This window comes from Lagopus muta, chromosome 5 (assembly GCF_023343835.1).
Source record: "Lagopus muta isolate bLagMut1 chromosome 5, bLagMut1 primary, whole genome shotgun sequence".
NCBI lineage: Eukaryota > Metazoa > Chordata > Aves > Galliformes > Phasianidae > Lagopus > Lagopus muta.
Window position 1 is genome coordinate 39002268 of NC_064437.1, and position 17118 is coordinate 39019385.

The window sequence follows — 17118 nt, forward strand, 5'->3', positions numbered from 1 at the left end:
TGTTTTTATGACAAAAGTGTAGTTCAAAGTATTTCACTGAATAAGCAAGTTGCCTTTTTGAGTTAATATGGCAAGAGCTTATTTATAAGAAATAATACATTTCAATCTCAACTTATTCACACATTTCAAAAACCTAGCATTTCTTTTCATGAAAGATGACATCTAAATTCACATCATAACTTTATATTTGGCAGCAACAATTTAAGAGATACTTGGGGTCAAAAAAAGAAGGAATTGGAGGTCAAAAATAATATACTTTTGCTGTAGTCCATGGGAAAATGTGTATAGTAAATGTCAATGCTCTTCCTGAAAGAAATCATTGTAATTAATTACTTTGCATCTTGTGTTTTTCTTCTCCAAATTCAAATACAAAACTCTCTTGACATAAAACCCACATAGGTTTTCAAAATTGTTTCATTTCTGTAGAAAAAATGACACGTGGCTTCAAGTAGTTTTGAAAGTATTCTTCTGTCACAAGTTATGGCAATCTGCAATATTTGGTTGCAGGGTTTTTAGAGTTTGGGGAAAAAAAAAAAAGGATCCAACAAAACTTTTACATTTCAAAATATTATTGCATCAGCTTTATTGCTAAGAACTGAAATTGTTCAAATGACCTCAGTAAAACAATTTGGACTACAATTCCCGGAATGCTCATGAAGTTGACATGCCTGCATGTTCCTAAAAAGTCATAATCCATCATTCTGATGCTAGATCGATGGATTATGACTTTGTGATGTCAAGATCTGTGAATTAAGGCTTTTTTGAGTACAGCCTGCTATCCAATTATTGCCCCTATTCATATATTATAAATCATTATTCCTTCACCAGGTAGTCAGCAGTTTCTATTTCCTAACATTTCAGAGCCTTCTTTTTTTAGCCATTGTTGCACTCTCATTGAGCAATCAAAAATGGAGAGTGCTGACCTGAAAAATAAAGCTTCTATCACAGCAAATTGTGGAGGGAACAACATTCATTTCTAATTCTTGTAGTTTCTATTGAAATAAGGGGAATTAGAATAGATTGAAACAAATCCCATCTTCTTCCAGCACAAATGAGCAACGTGATAAATTGGGACAAATGTTGTTGGCATGTATTGACTTCATTTTTAAGCGCTCATGCCTGAGTTTTGCACAAAAATGGTTTGTTTCTCTGATAAGTTGCAGGATTTTTTTAACATGAAGACAGATCAGCTTCTGATTTAAAGCTGAAATTTGCCAGCATGCTATCTTAAATGATCGTGTCTATTAGGCACTGTTAAAGTGAAGTTCCTTTGAATGAATTATTTATAGAATAATAAACTCACTTCTAATGCAACGAAGTGTATGATAAAAGCAGAATATGCTTTACTGTAACCAGTTTAGGTATGTCAAATCAAAATGCTTTTTAAAAACAACTTTATTAAAAGATATTCAGAAAAAGAAGAGCTATTTTAGGACCTATCATGCACCCAAGAGAAGTCATTAAATGAAATGTAATCACGCCGTGTTGGAGAGTTATTTCAAAAGATTTCTCCAGCTAAGGGAATTTAAGTTTAGTCTGTATGTGGATGGAAAAAAAATCAATAGTATGATCTTGTTGTTTTTTATTTCATTTTGCTGTACTGATGGTTCTTCATTAGGATGCAGTTTTCACACTAGGTGGCTGTACATAAAATACATCCAGTCAGTACATTGCTAGCTGAATTGTTGTCAAAAAGGATGGTAATCGATGGAAGGGAGGTTGGTATAATGACCGTGGTAGAATTAGTCTTATAATAACTACTTGTTCTAGTCCTCTGTCTGTCAGATAAGAGCTGTCACAGCACTGACTTGTGCCTCAGTTTCACTTTATTTAAACAATCACACGGATTCTAAAATCTGTCTCCCAAGGATGATTTCAATGGCACTTTTCTGAAAAACAGATCTGTCTATCTTTTGTCTCCTGTTGCTACTCAATCTGTTTTGCAAGTCAAGGGTGATATCTGAAACTACATGAGAAAGTTAATGCAGCGTTTTGCCTGTCTTGCTATCCAGGAGCTGAAGTAGTGCTGTAGTTTAGTTCTTCTTAAAGAAAGATGTTGTCTTGGCATTTTTATCTCATTGCTTGTTATTTATTTATGGAGCTCTGGTTGTTAATGGCCTCCTTGCTCTCATGTACTTTTTCCTTTTCTCTCTTTTACGCTTTCAAAATTTGTTCGGTAAGTCTTCCAGGCTGCTGAGGAATGTAAGAGAGATTTGTTAGTTTGCTGGGAGAATCAAAAGTCTTTGGTGCCTTTTTTGTTTTAGTAATATCCGACACAACACAGCCTTAGAGCCCAGTTCTACTGGTGGGAAGTCCAACAAATCTCCTTCTGTCTCCATGAAAGTAGACTCCCAACCCATTTTCAAATTTCCTGTTAAGTGCAGTTGCCCACTAGGTGGAGACATAATATGTTGTACATCAGTGGATATGCAGATGGTAATCAAATCCACCAGCTGCTGCCTGCTCTTCCTGGGCACCTTGCCAATTCACTGGCAGTATGTTGACTGGGAAGCAGACAGTGACACACTTTGATCGAAAAGCTTGTATGATGATTTTTTTTTGTTGTAATATTATTGTTTTTTAAAAAATGATAAAAGAGATCAAGATGTGTATCTTGATCAAAGGGTATTGCTGTCTGCTTCCCCATCAGCAGCTTCTAATTTATAGAAATCAGATTGTGTGGAAAGCAATCAGCAAAGATTTGAGGTCTTTCTTCTTCTCACTGCCAGGAGATGCTGACAAGTGAGAAAATTAAAATCAGCAGAGATGGGGAGAGAACTAGTAAAACACTGGTTGAAATATAATTATTTTAAATCAACAATTTTAACAATTTTAAGGCTTAAAAAAATCCACTTGAAATGTTTCAATTGGCTGTTGGCTGTCACTTGTGTTACAAGTGCATTTTGGAGTCTTTCAGTGATGGAGGATGCTTTGAGACTAATTTACCATTTAGACAGATATTTCTGCAAAGCCAGTTGTTATCAAGTAAAAAGAACCTGTCTGTGTTTTTGGGGCCAAGTTTTTAAAAAGTATCTCCTATCAGCTTTATTTTTTCCACATGGAGCTGTGCATCCAGCAAGATTTATTAGGGTGTACGAATGATTTAATGAATACCTGCAAAGAACATTTAAACCAGTCAGTGCTTTAAATATAGGGCCAGAGTTTGCAGAATCAGAGGACTTATACTGAAATATGTCTATTATGTTGGGCAAGTAGGGTGTTGGGTTTTTTTTTCTTTTTTTAAAGTCATGTTAATGATTTCTGCTTTAAAGGCCATTATGTTGTGATTATGTTCTTCGCTATTTTTTTCCCCCTAGCCCTTCTAAACTTGAGTGACAATTAGCAATTACAGATATATAAGCGTGTATGCACACAAAGATGGATTGTGTCAGTTGTTGAAAGTATTATGGTGCACAGGTAAATATTTCTGGCCAACATAAAACCACAAACCTGGGAGCAGTGGTGAGAGTTGCATTACATTCTGACAAATATAAAAATCAAAATAATCATATAGCAGGAGGAGATAGGATGCATGACATTTTGTATAGATGGAACAAGTGATTATCAAAGGGAAGCAGTCCGACATTGATAAGGAAGTGATCAGGGACCACGTCCAGGAGTCTCCAAGAGTGCTATCTTTGCTGTGATCTTTGGGTTATGAATTCTTTTGGAAAAGTTAGTTTAAATCTTGGTTTGGTAGAAATAGGCACTGCTGGAGGATGTGCTGGACCTTCTGCTGCTTCATGGCAGTTGGTGCCGAGAATGAATTTGAGACTGGAGTAATGAATGTTTAGCATTGGACTCTGCTCCCAGTGGTAACAGTGAATCCATTTGGCCACTCTGCCTCTGTCCTCTGCATTGAACAAGTCTCTCTTACACAGGACCAGTTTAGATCCATGTCTCTATATACCCCCTTGTCTCTACTGCCAGCTGAGTTTGCCAGCTTAAAAAAAAAAATCTTAGTGATTTTTCTACCCTCTCTTCAGTTTTTCTGCTTGGCAGTCCAGACATGTGATGTTCCTGATGTTCCTTCTGAGGTTAGGCCAAAAGGGGGCACCTCCAGAGTGGGCAGTGTCAATTTTCTGGATAGTGCTGTATGTTCTTAGGAGGAGGTGCTGCTGTTTGGCACTGGCTACCTTTGATTTCTTACAATGCTGCTGTGATAGTTAGGAATGCTGCCAGGGAAAAGGTGTGGCTAGAATGAATAGATAAATAAATCCCTTTGACATCATTGCATCATTTCCTTTTCCACATTAAAATCTGACCATCACAGATGTATCATCCTTGTCTCAGGCACACGGTGTTCAGACTTTGTGATCATAGTTTCTGCACCTTTTCTTGTAAAATAGTTTACTGAAAGGACTAAATACAGGGGAGGAGAGAAAAACACACAGAGTGCAGTTGAACTCAGTACCCTTCATATTCACGTATGGGCCCACTTGGAAATTCTTGCACTGTTTTTTCAATACGATGATAATGCTGACAAGAAAAAAAGTTCAAGCTCCTGTACTATATTAAACATGGTGAAATTAAATATATTACTAAAGCAAACTGTAATTGTGTAAATGAACCTTTTTCCCCTTACATAACTATAGGCAGCACTCCTACTCAGGTGAGCCTTAAACTTTTCAGAGTGTTTGACATATAATTGATACAGAAATGTTGGTATTTGGTAGCTGGAATGATATGAATGTTAGGTAGCATGTAAGTATGCCAGTAACAAATTCTTTGACTGATATTTGCTTAGAAATCCATGTAGGTCAACAAATAGTGCTGCAAAACATTTAAATGCCACATTCTCTGTGAGTGACTCAAGAATTTCTGTTCAGTGTTAATTCAAGGTTCTAAATGTTTCCATGCAATCTGGGCTTGTGTTAAAATTCTTTATGCTTGTGGAAATCCCCTTTGAGCAAACCTCAGATTTATATTGGGTTTGTTACCTTTGTTTGTGCTAATTTTCTAGAATATGAAGTTAAATCAGAGTTTATAAGGAATAAGGAGTTGAGTGGTATACATTTTGTTCTTCAGAGAGAAATTGTTTTGCTTAAACAAATGTTGATATGTCTACATTTGATTATATGATTTGCTATGAGCTTCCTAACAAGTCAAAGCAGAACGAGATTTATATGCTTTTTCACCAGAAACTATTTCATGCCCCAACAGAAATGACTCCTTTTCTCAGAAACCTTCCAAGTTGAAGTGGGAGGAGATAGATTGTAAGGAGATGCTACCTACTCAAAAACAACCTCACATTATCCAAGGTGTGGTTGGCTTTGGCAGCTAACCAAGGGGAAACGTAATAGTTTTCATATCACCCACCAAGCCAAGCTATGCTGAAATAAGGCTTTGTTTAACTCTTGTGTTGACTGGACTAACCCTGCCTGTATTCACAGCTGCATTTTCAATTAATATGAATGACAATATTATGTATAAGATAGAGTTAAAACTAACCCCAACTTTCAAGTTGAGATCCAGAATAAACAGCTTTATGAGGATGTACTGCTATAAGGAGAGCCTGTTTACAATGGAGTATGAAATTTAAGTATGGTATAAGGAAGTAATGATATGTTTTGACTAAAAGACTGGCTGGAATACTTCAGATTCAAGTTATGTAGAAATGCAGTTGTAATACTGATAGCTTTGATGTGTTTTTGTCTGCATACTGATGAAATATTCTGGTGTTACAATAATCTACTTTCACATAGAGGTAACCAAAAGCTGCCTAACTCTGAAATTCAAAAGAAAAATTGGCTTACTTCTGCACTCCCAAATTGGAAAACGTATGTTAATAACTTAATTTGGATGATAAAAACATGAAAAATAAGTCCTTAAAATACTGTCTAGTCAATTTTCTGATAAAGTAAATTTGTTTTCCCATTTGTGATTAAAATGACCTACAGTAAGATTTTTTTTTAACTAGGTGTTAATTAAAAATATGGAAATGGATTTGAAAAACATTGCAGTTCACCGTGGAAGAATTACCATAACTGATTTGTTCTCACAATCGTGCCTGTTTTGAGATGTTTTTAAGATGTCTGAGTTACCGGTTCTTTTTCTGCACGATTGTTTCCAAAGCAAAATGTGATTCCAATAAAAACAGTAATTGAATTTACAGTCCACAGGAAAAATTGTTGTTTTAACAGAAACTTACACATTCAGGCAAAGACTTCATGGTTTAGATCTGATAATAAACAATACAAGCTCACCATTTTATGTGACTGTTTGTCTTAAAAAGTTTTCTAATGTAGCACATTTTTTAAAAAATCTATATTCTGGTTTTTAAATTATATAAGCAATTTTTTTTACTGTTAGCTTGGAATCAATATTGTTTAGGTAAAATTTTTTAATGCAACCTTCTGGATGTTAGAGCAAACAGCTCAGAGTCAATCGATACAGTGGAGCCTATTCACACAATGCGCCTGATGTCTGGGAGGAGGGTAAGGAGAGCTGGCCTTGTGCTTTGGTGCGAGGGTGCAGAGCATGGGGCACTTGTGTGGGAGGCCTGTCCCCAACACGTCTTGTACGGAGCCAGCGCTGTTTGCAGAGGAATGGCGAGGAAGAGAGGGCTGCTCAAGAGCAGCTGTGGATAAAGGCAGGAGGTGGGACTACACTTTGCAGAAAAATATTCTTAGGGCTGACAGAAAGCGCTGTGGAGCTTTAAGAGTTGGTGGTAATGTTGCTGCATGTGGTAACAGTGCTCCATGTAGGAAGTAATACCCCCAAAAAACAGCACAGGAGATGGCCAAGAGCTGCCTGACTTTTGCCATATGCACTTAGGACTGAAGAGGCGGTGCTGTTGGTTCCTACTGAGTTCCTACAGCTCCATTCAGCAGGAAAGGGAACTATGTCACACCTCCCAGCCCTGGGCAAACAGGGGTGCCCTAGTGAGGAGCCCAGTTTTGCTGTATTTCCAGTGGGAGATGTAACAGGCTCCCCTTGCCATGGTTCAAGGCAGGTGTATTAAACAATTATTAGGCTTTTAATCTATTTTAGTGTCTCTGACTTTCCTTCAGGACATGCTCAGTGCTGACGATGGAGGTTGATAAAGTTCTTAGAGAGGGTGTGCAGAATACCATTTGTCTAAACATTTTAATTCCTCTAACCCACTTTGTTGCCAAAGGCATATACTCTGTCACAAATAGGTTTTCTTTGAGCATGAGACTGCAGCAAGTCTTTATCTCCCAGAAGGAGATACCAAAATGCACCTGGTCAAATATGCTTTCATGTTTTTATTATTATATTTTCAGCATTCATGTCAGATCTTCCCTCATTAAATGATTTGGAAAAAGGGATGCGCAACAAGGAAATGTGAATCTCTGCCCTAATCAGTTGTGTGCCACCACAGATTCTCTGTATGCTAGTTTTGCATTAAGTTCGAAAGAATGTACTTTTTTCTCAAGTGATCACAAGACTAATTACAAAACAAACAAATGAACAACAACAACAAAAATGGCAAGAACTGTGCTTAGTGTAGAAAAGGCTCTTAATATACATACATGTAAATACATTATAAATATATATATATATATATATATATGTATTTAATTAAGGCTTTAGGTCTCCACTGAATAAAGCAATACAGCCACAATGCGAGCTGGCTGCAATTTCCTTGTTGGGTGCTCTTAAAGTGGAAAGGTGGGGCTGGCACTTTAAAGAGTCCTGATGTACTTTCAGGGACTAAAAAAAAATCCTTCATACTTTCTCAAAGTCTGTATGCACTGCTTTCAAGGGGTTTTGTTAACCTCGGGCAATTAAAATGGTGAGCAAGATTCCCAAAAATCAGGAGCCTTGCTTAAAAATAATTGTTGTTTGGTTCCTTTTGCTTACAGTCTAGTTTTTGAGCTTTCAAGATTTATGTTTTTCATCTTTCCTCTGCAACCATAAAAGCTAGACATGAACTTTATTTTTAAATGAAAGTTGAGATTCTCTTATAATCCCTTGACTCTAGAAGATTTGGCAATGCTAAACGCAATCTGAATTTAGAGTGACCATTCCAAGGTGAATCATTTAGTGATGTGCCCTTAGTGTGAAAGCCAAGTGGGGATTTTATTTTTTTTTCTCTTATTTTGTCTTTCTAAATAATCTGCAAATTGGCAGTAATAACTGGAAGCTTAGAAGCATATGACTCCAGCTCAGTAACATCAGGATTTTTGTGTTTTTTCCCGGGACATGAGGATATTCTTACAGAATGTAGGTATTAAGGGCATTCTGCATTAAGATGTCTCTAGAGAGAGGGGGACTTTGGTTGCTGTTGTAGAAGAACCCTTTTCTACTCAATCAAGCATTAGTTGGCAGCAGTTCTTGGAGCAGCAAGAATATCCTGGTTGTTGCCCTCATACAGTTACTGAAAACAGCAAGAGGATATGTAAAAGCTTCAACTCTGAGGAAAAATATTTATAACTATGACAGTGTGCTTCCTTACAATTATTTATGGGCAAAATGTAGAAAAGGAGGAACACAAACTATAAATAATATTCCGTATGTAAACATAATGGCAGCAGCAAATTCTTTTTATTTAAAAATTAATATTGATGTTCATTAATATAAATTACCACATTTCAGATGACTCTGATGTCCTTGAGGCCAGATGTCACTGACTGATTTACAGCTTCCTGGGGGGAGGCGTAGATCCTGTTTTGTCAGTGTAGGCACCGAATTGCTTCACATAGCTATTTTGAACTAGATTAATTGCTGATGTATTGTCAGCAGAGTTGATTCACATCTCAGCTCAGAAATATGGAAAACTGTCTTTAAAATGTATTAACTTGAATTCTGAAATAGAGGAAAAAGAGCATAAAGAATACCTTTGACTCAGTGAACTTTTGTCTCATTTAAGGACCAGTGGTTAGAATACTCCTGCCTAGGAACATGCACATGGGCTTTCCATGTACATCATTGGCAACTGAGGAACATTCTTCAGAGGCCAAGTTTAGTCCCTCCTTAATCTTCACTCAGATTTAAACATTAATACAAATGTGTGTAGTGAAGGCATTCAGAAGCCAGTTCTGCCATCTTAGTCACACTGCACGGATCATGTATCTGGATTAAGTTTCTGCGTGCCTCATAACATCCCTCAGTCCTTTGGACCTTGTAGATAGTATTGTTACAAAACAGGGCAGCAAATGTATTTGAAGAGCTGTCAGCAGGCTCCCAGAAACCTCGCTGGTGAGAACACTATTGGGCGATGTCTTTTGAGGCTGGTAGAGTGGATTCAGTGTGTTTGCATCTGTTGGGAGACTAGAGAGAGGAAAAAGCTGGGTTTGAATAAGGATGTGGCAGTGTTTCTCTGACCATTAGTTATTCATTCAAATTTAACCACATGAAATACAGGCACCTAACAAACCATATCTTGTAAATGCCTTTTACTCCAGCAAGTGAAATTCAGAAGATTGGTAGGTAAGCAGCTGTGCATGCTTAGCATGAATGGCAAAGTAATGTCAACTCTATATTAAATATTTTGTTTCGTAACAAACATCACATATGAGAAATCTGTGCAGGTCTCTGAAAGCCTGAGGCCCTATGACATCCAGTCAGAAATTACACAGATGATATGAATATGGGGAATAACACACAAACACATTTTTAAATGCATCTGTCATCCATATAAAATCAAATCCATATCCCACTGAAGGACATTGAAAAGCTTTGAAAGATGTTGCAAGGCTTTAGAAATGGTCCATGCTGAACTTGGGATATTTTTCCAATCCTTATAAATAATTATTTTCTTATGTTTGCTAAGATTAGCTACAGAGAATTTGTGTTAAGTCTCTGTGGACAGGAGTACAGAATTTCAGATTATACCGAGCTGAAAAGGTGGTTTAAAAATGTCTCTGTGACACAAAAGCCTTGTATCAAAGAAGCAAATACACCACCACCCCAGTCTCTTTTCTCATTTAAGAAATAAATAAGCATACACTGTAAATTCTAATTTTCAGCAAGTATGTTAGCAAATCCATACTGACCTTGACCTCAGCTTTGCTAATTTTCAAGCCCTGACATTTATTCCCTGAGTAGATTGGTTCCCTTCGTGCCACATGCATAAATACTGCAAACCTTTCCAATGTCTCGAATTAGAGTGTAAGTAAATAGCTGGTTTTAATCTACATAATATTTTGAGAGCAGACGTTCTGTGCTATGACTATTAAGATATACCCAGCAGCCATTTGTATAATACTAAAACCTCTTACATATATTATTAAAAGTAATGCTATCAGCCAGGGCTTGTTTTATGCCACAGAAACTTAAATAATAAAATACAGTGTGGATAAAATCTGCAATAATAGTAACTTAAGCAAAATTAATTCAAATAACAGATAACATCTGGGGAAAAATGTAATGGTATATTGGTAAGTTATGCAAAGCTAATTTTATAATAACTACCACATCTGTGGAACTCATTTATTAGAATGCTTTACCAATCTTCTTTCCTGCCATTACCCTGTTTTAGAAATGTTCCTGTATGCTATTTTACTCATTGCTCTGCCTACATTTGTAACAAGGTAATTTGCTAGCCCTCAGCAAAGAGGTAAGTCTGCAGGCTTCTGTGCTGCACAGTCTGACACTTTGCTACTTTGGCCTTTTTAATGCAAACTTTTCCTGGAAAGAATTCTGGGGAAAAATGGCAGCGTGTGGGCATAAGTGCAGGGCGGTGTTTGAGCAGGGGCTGCAGCCCTCAGCTGGGACTGTGCTGGGACTGGGTGGGAAAGTAAAGGCGGCACTGAGCGATGCTTCCCACGTGGACCGCTCTGAGGCCGGAGCAGCCTCCAGCCTGTTCTAGACAGCGTGGTTTGAGGAGCCTTTTGGCACCCAGGAGTTAGGTGCTGTGCGCCCGATACTGCATTTAACTCCTGCTCCTCTGATCCCTTTCAGAGCATCCCTTTCCCTGCAGCTGACACCGATGTGTCCTCTCTGTTTGTGCTCTGCCTCGCCACTTCTTTCTGCCTGAGTTCTCCTGGACCGCTAGACTGCAATGTGCCTGACAATATTGCCAATTAATCTGAAGGCGTTATCGTCTTGCCAAACTGTTTCTCACATTTCAATAGTTGCATTGATTCAAAAGGACGCTCTGAGTAATACATCTTTGTCATAGTGAATAATGCTCAGATAATGACAAATCTTCAGGAATTAAAAAAATGGAGTATGAATTATTTAATGTAGGTCAGTGGAAGTAATTTGCCGCAGATTTACCTGGACTTCAAAAATTAGCAACATTTTTTTAAAAGCTGGCTTTAACTGTGTAAAACTTACTGTGTCTCCTTCCCAGTTTTTAAATGGATTTCACTGCAGCGCCATTGGTGCTATTAAACATGAGGTTTTGTTCAAAGGAAATACAAAGACTTAATTGTATTTTTTAAAGGAAAGTATTGCATCAGAAGGATTCATTTAAATACGTTGGTTGGCTTTGGGCTCTCACCGCAATTCATTTGTTCAGATTTTCCCCTGGACTTGTTAAGGACACAATGTATAGGAGGAACAATGCGGAATGGCATTTTTAGGTCACTATATTTTGGCTGTAAAATGTAGTGCTGCTCATAAACTTACTACTAAACAGAATATTTCATATTCTGCATTGCAGTTTCAGAGACTTTTGAAAAACTTTTGGCTGAATATTGAGACTATTATGGCTCATTAAAGAGCCTAGTTCTGCTGTAATTTAGTTATTTCTTAATGATCCAAGGGTTATTATTAGACACAGAACAGATGAATAAAGAATGGCTCTCTTTAAAGGGATGCACTGAAGTAAGAATATTGTTCTAAAACTGTATGTCTGAAAATCCTGTCCATACTACAGAAATGTATTAGAATAGCTAGGAATTGGTTTTAAAAACCTCACCTACGTATTCATTTGTCTATCTATCTATTTATTAATTTGTTTTTAGACCAAAGTGAATAAGTTGAAAATGTTTGAATCTAAATAAAGACCATAGTAGAAGTGAATAGTTAGCTAAATGACCAAAAGAAGTAGTTATAACGAAGCAGAAACTACTTGTGAATTCTCATCCAATTTAGCAAATATTTTTCAGTGAGAAAATACAGGTTGAGAAATCAGAGAATGCTGAAATACTTGCTAAGCCAAAAGAGCTCTGGTTTTAAACAACATTGGAATTTGAAAACAAAGCTTCTGGTTCAGTTTAGAAAGAACAGCATTTAGTTCAGCAAAGGGTTTTTCCATTTTGATGAGAAAACCTAAACTTTCTATTTCCTTTGTCAGTATTTAGACACTAGCAGAGTGCTGTAAAATGTTGGGTCACAGGTGTTGCTGAAAATGATTTTGTCTCTATAAAATCTATCTTTTTCCTCACTTAAGTTCTTCTTCCTTTTTGGGCTCTTAGAAACCTGGAATAGCAGTGTCCTTTTGGGGCTAGCTGATACATGGCAGAGAATCATGAAGTTAATGGCGGTGTCCAAACATCACCTCTGAAATGCTTTTTGGACTACGAAATAAGCTTTTAATACAATAAATTAAACTGACAAGGTCATCACTGTTTCTTTTTTCTTTTTTGGTTTTTTTTTTTCACCGTAAAAATTATGGAATCTTTCATAATTTTTAGCGTATTTAACTATAGCAGGTAACTGTAAATGAGCCAAACACCAATCTAGCTGTGATTTCTGAGGTATGAGGAAATTTAATTTATGGGAGCTGCAATTACCCTGATGTGAATTAATGCAGCTGACTTGCACCATGCAAGCAAAATCCTGTTTTGTAATAGCTGACTCAGAACTGGAACATCTGCCTGGTATTCTCAGTGGGCACTTCCCTTTGCAGAGGCCCAAAACATGCCATTAGTATACTGTTTCTTAGTCATTCAAAAGTGCCTTCTGACACCCTGATTGACATGTCACACAAAAAAAGAAAAAAACAGAAACACAAAACCTTGGTCCCTTAGAGGACTCCAGGCAGCATTCTGCATCACTTGAGAGAGACCGAATGAGGATGAAGGACAAGTGCTACGTCCAGGTACTCCAGGAGAGAAAATGTCCTTTCCTTACCTAAGCATTCCTGGAGCAGCAGTTCAAACACCAGCATAATTCCAGCAAGGTGTTCCCATGAGCACAGGACTGAGAAATGGGGGCAAGAAGTTGATCCAGCAACAAAAATTGGACCGTCAGTGATTCTTAAATTACAGTCACATATTAAAATGTTTGATGCAGTGTTGCTACAACTTTACTGCAGCACATTGAATGTCTGGAGGGTCTTTTCTGAAGGTCAGGAGGGTTTTTGATTCCAAAAAACAACAAGATCCCTGTTCAGGAGTGAAATTTGCATTGTGAAGACTGCACATTATCTAGGCACTGTGTTTTCTAAATGTAATTATCCATATGAGTAAGAAGCTGTAGTGTTATGAAATTATGAAAATCATATGTTCTTTCCCAGTGTTATAAACAGGTTCTCTTGAGATGCAGCTAGAAATTAAAGTTGATCTATAATCATTTTTGGTATGCTTTCCAGTTATTAGCACCTGGAGAGTAACATGCACACAGAAAGATATTATTTTTTGTAATTTTCCAAGCAATAATTAAACTTGAATTACTTTTTCTTTCTTTTCCTTTTTTTTTTATATTATATATATATACTGGCAGTATATAGTTGAACTTGCCCCACCTGCAGTTACCCCCTTCCCTGCTCCATCTGAGGAAGGTACATCTGATATCTATGCATCACTGTCAGCATCACCAATAGCTGCAGATATAGAACCTAAGGTATGGAGTTTTGCTTACTTTTTTTTTCCCCCAGCTGTTATTCTATGAATCTTCCACCATGTTTATTGCTTTTGGTGCCCAGTACTATTTTCTCCAGAATGCATTCACTTCTAAAATAAGTGCTTGAATGAAATTGCTTTTATTGCATTAACCAGTCAGCAAAGGAGGACTTCTATTTGAGTCAGCACCTCCGGCTGCCATCACATGCAGCTTCATAATCTCAGCACCTGCCTGGCCTGGGCAGTGAAGGAGTGATGCTGGCTGTGTCAGTAAAGTTCTCAAAAGCAGGCTTTGTGTATCGTTTCATGTCTTTGAGCTGACACTGGTCTTATAGAAAATGAGAGGATGTTCTAATTCACATATTTTGTATCGTTGATTACTGCTAGGGGTCTGATCAAGAAGGTCTCCTGGGAGAGCCCAGCCCAGAGGCAGAGTCCTCTGAGGCAGGTGCTGTGGCTGTTTTCACTGGTGAAGATCAGAAGCTCGCAGTCCTTCCGAATCCCAAATGAAACTATTGGCAACCTTGAGGTACTATTGCTAAAAAAGCTTTTCACTAATTCTATGGTAATTAGCTAGCTCAGCTTTAATGAATATAAACTGTATTCATGCTAAAGCTGGCAAAAAGCACATCCATATGCCATAAGAATGTGAATTAGCCTCTATAAATAGCTCCTAGTTTAGTCAGCTTACATGTGATAAGATAAAAAATATTCAGTAATATAACAACATATATCTTCAGCATCACCATGTGTTAAAGAAACATGGGCCAAATCCTGCTCTGGGAGATGTCAATGATAAAATTCCTTTTCCAGAGTTCAGGATCAGCTTCTGGGATGGAGCATATGCAATATGTGCTTAATAAATAAGTGGTTAGATGCACCTATGTTACACATCCTGCAATTCTTATCAGCAGTCACACACTCACGCCAGTTCTAGACCTCAGTTGATTGACGCCTAAGTGTTCAAGAGCTGTCTTAATGGAATGGATCAGGTTCCAGAATGTGATTTGCAGACTGTGAGGAGTCTGTGAGTTACTTCTTCAGGGTTCATGAAATGCAAGTAAGCTATTGTCAGTAGGCTTAAATTGTGGTAGGGTAACCTGCTTTTCTTTAGAGAGATCTGTAAATTGAAAGTTCTGGAAAGCCAGAAGAGAGCCAGAAGGGTGACCATTGTTATTTTGTAACTGCTTTCTCCAGCATATGAAATTATTGAAAGTAAGCCAACTAGAATGTGGCTAGACCATGAAAATGTTGCGTGTGTTTATTTCAGCTACCAGGTGGCATTAAAGACTTTAAACTTCATGCGTTGTTACAGTTTTAGATAGAGCACAATGAGCACTGTAGGCTGAGCAGAAATGTATTAAATATATAATATTATCTGGAAATAGTGTTTACATGGATTTATATGGATTATATATGAACTGGGAAGATCAGTTGGAACAATGATACATCATTAGATCTACCTACTTGATTTTTCACATTCACTTTCAGTGTGTCTTTATAAATGAGAGAGAACCTAGCCAGTGCTGTATATTTCCTGTCCTACAGAACAAATGAAATGCATGATTTTCACCTGACCTTGATTTCATTAACATCACTGCTAAGAGCTTTTCTTCTTTACAAAACGTGTGGAAATTAGAGAAATGTATTAGTAAGTAATAGCAGAGATTTCTGGGATGCGCAAGCCGAAACATTCCTAAAGTGGCAAGTTACTGCAAGTTACAGCAAGTTTTCTGGGACAAATCCATTTACTGTATCAAAATTATATGAAACACATTGAGAGTGTGTCTCTAGACTCAGATCAGATTTAGTGGAGCCTTTGAAGGACCTTTCGGCCAGTTTCCAGTTGTGTCAACAACTTTCACGATTCTTGGAAGGACTGTCTCATTTCACTCCTGTTTCTCTTGTCTCTTTGCAGTGATGTATGCTGATTCTGAAAAACGCATATAAATTCCCCAAGAAACTCCAATATTTGTGGTCTTCGTTCTAGTGATTCCACATTTCTAAATGCTATCAAATCAGGGATGGCTACACTTTATCACTACTATAGATTTCCCTAAAATGTCTTAGTACCTTTCTGCCGTCCCCTATAAATACTGCATTGCAAATTAAGTGCTCAAAATCTACAGCAGTCTGGATTTCCAGAATATGATACACATTCATAATTGTGTTTGTAATTAAGAAAGACAAGCAACAACACAGGAATATGTTTTTTATTGTTTGTTTTCAGTAATGCTTTCTAATTCCAGCAGTTTCAATAAAATGTATTACACTAGAGAACAAACATCTGCAGCAAAGGAAAACAGTGAAAACAACCAAATCCCAAAGCAATTTTTCTGATTTGGTGTTTATTGGTAAAGGCTGTCTGAGAACACAGGTAAATTAGCCTATCTCCCAAGAAAAGGGTAGACGAGAAATGGCTGTCCCAGATCACTTCCTGTCCATGGCACACACACCATATTTGGGGTCGCACACAGTAGTACGATAAAGTGTTATCACATAAGTACAGGCTGCAACACCGTTATGTCTGCAGAACACAAGGGTGGGTAGGATAATGTCTGTCTTACTGCACTGCACTGTGTCAAAACCACAAAGACAATGTGCAGCCAAAGATAGCTCCAGCATAATCACCTTCTTTTTCTTCTGATTTTCTTTACAGGCAGACTTAAATGAAAAGCAGCAAATGCAAGAAGCTTCAACTTTGAGGACAGAAAAATTAAAAGATCTTAACTAGCCAAATGAGAAAGATGATGCTGTATTTTTCAGAAACTGAGGTTTGGTAGGTGATGCGCCAAACGTCATTATTTTGGTGTACAGGAAAATGCTTCACTTAACTGTTAACTAGAAATAGTTCATTTCAGTTCCTCAAATTTACTCTCTTCTGCCAGTGTTGTTGTTTAGCTTAGACTTAAGTGGGAGGCTGTAAACAGAAGGATATGTAATTCAAGCATGTTGAAGTTCAGTTTATTTCTGAAGGGAAGTCTGGGAAGTCTCAATTAAAAAAAAAAAAAAAAAAAGTTTCATTCTCTTTCTTTCCTCCAGTTGTGAAATATTTAACAGTTTCTGCTTTTTCAGGATACTTTGCTAGAAGGAGAATACAGACAGAGAAAACATCACTTGAGGTATTGCAGATGCAGTAAGGAGAGAATTTAATTGATATGTAACTAAACACTTTCCACTATAGTTATTCATCAGCAATATTTTTCATTTTATTTTAAATCACTTGCTAAACTTTCAAACTAATTTATTTCTTTTTTTTTTTTTTACTTCCCCCAAAGTAAAATTGCGTAAAAGAAGAGTTGGCACTTCTACAGTTGTCCCACAAAGACTGCCTTTTGATTTCCTTGGAATGTTTTCTGGAATGCATGTAACCTTTCATCTGAGAATGCATTTCCCACTCCTCTGTATGCTAACATGC

The 17118-nt window shown here is 37.3% G+C and overlaps 1 protein-coding gene across 1 annotated transcript in view; it reads left to right on the forward strand.

Moving 5' to 3' along the window:
* Positions 1–16668, forward strand: part of CABCOCO1 (ciliary associated calcium binding coiled-coil 1) — a 51645-nt gene extending 34977 nt beyond the window's left edge. Inside the window, exons 6-8 of the mRNA XM_048946445.1 lie at positions 13582–13701; positions 14088–14229; positions 16360–16668. Coding sequence (XP_048802402.1) covers positions 13582–13701; positions 14088–14210 — 243 coding nt within the window. The 3' untranslated portion in view covers positions 14211–14229; positions 16360–16668. The remainder of the gene's footprint in view (positions 1–13581; positions 13702–14087; positions 14230–16359) is intronic.
* Positions 16669–17118: the final 450 nt, after the last annotated feature.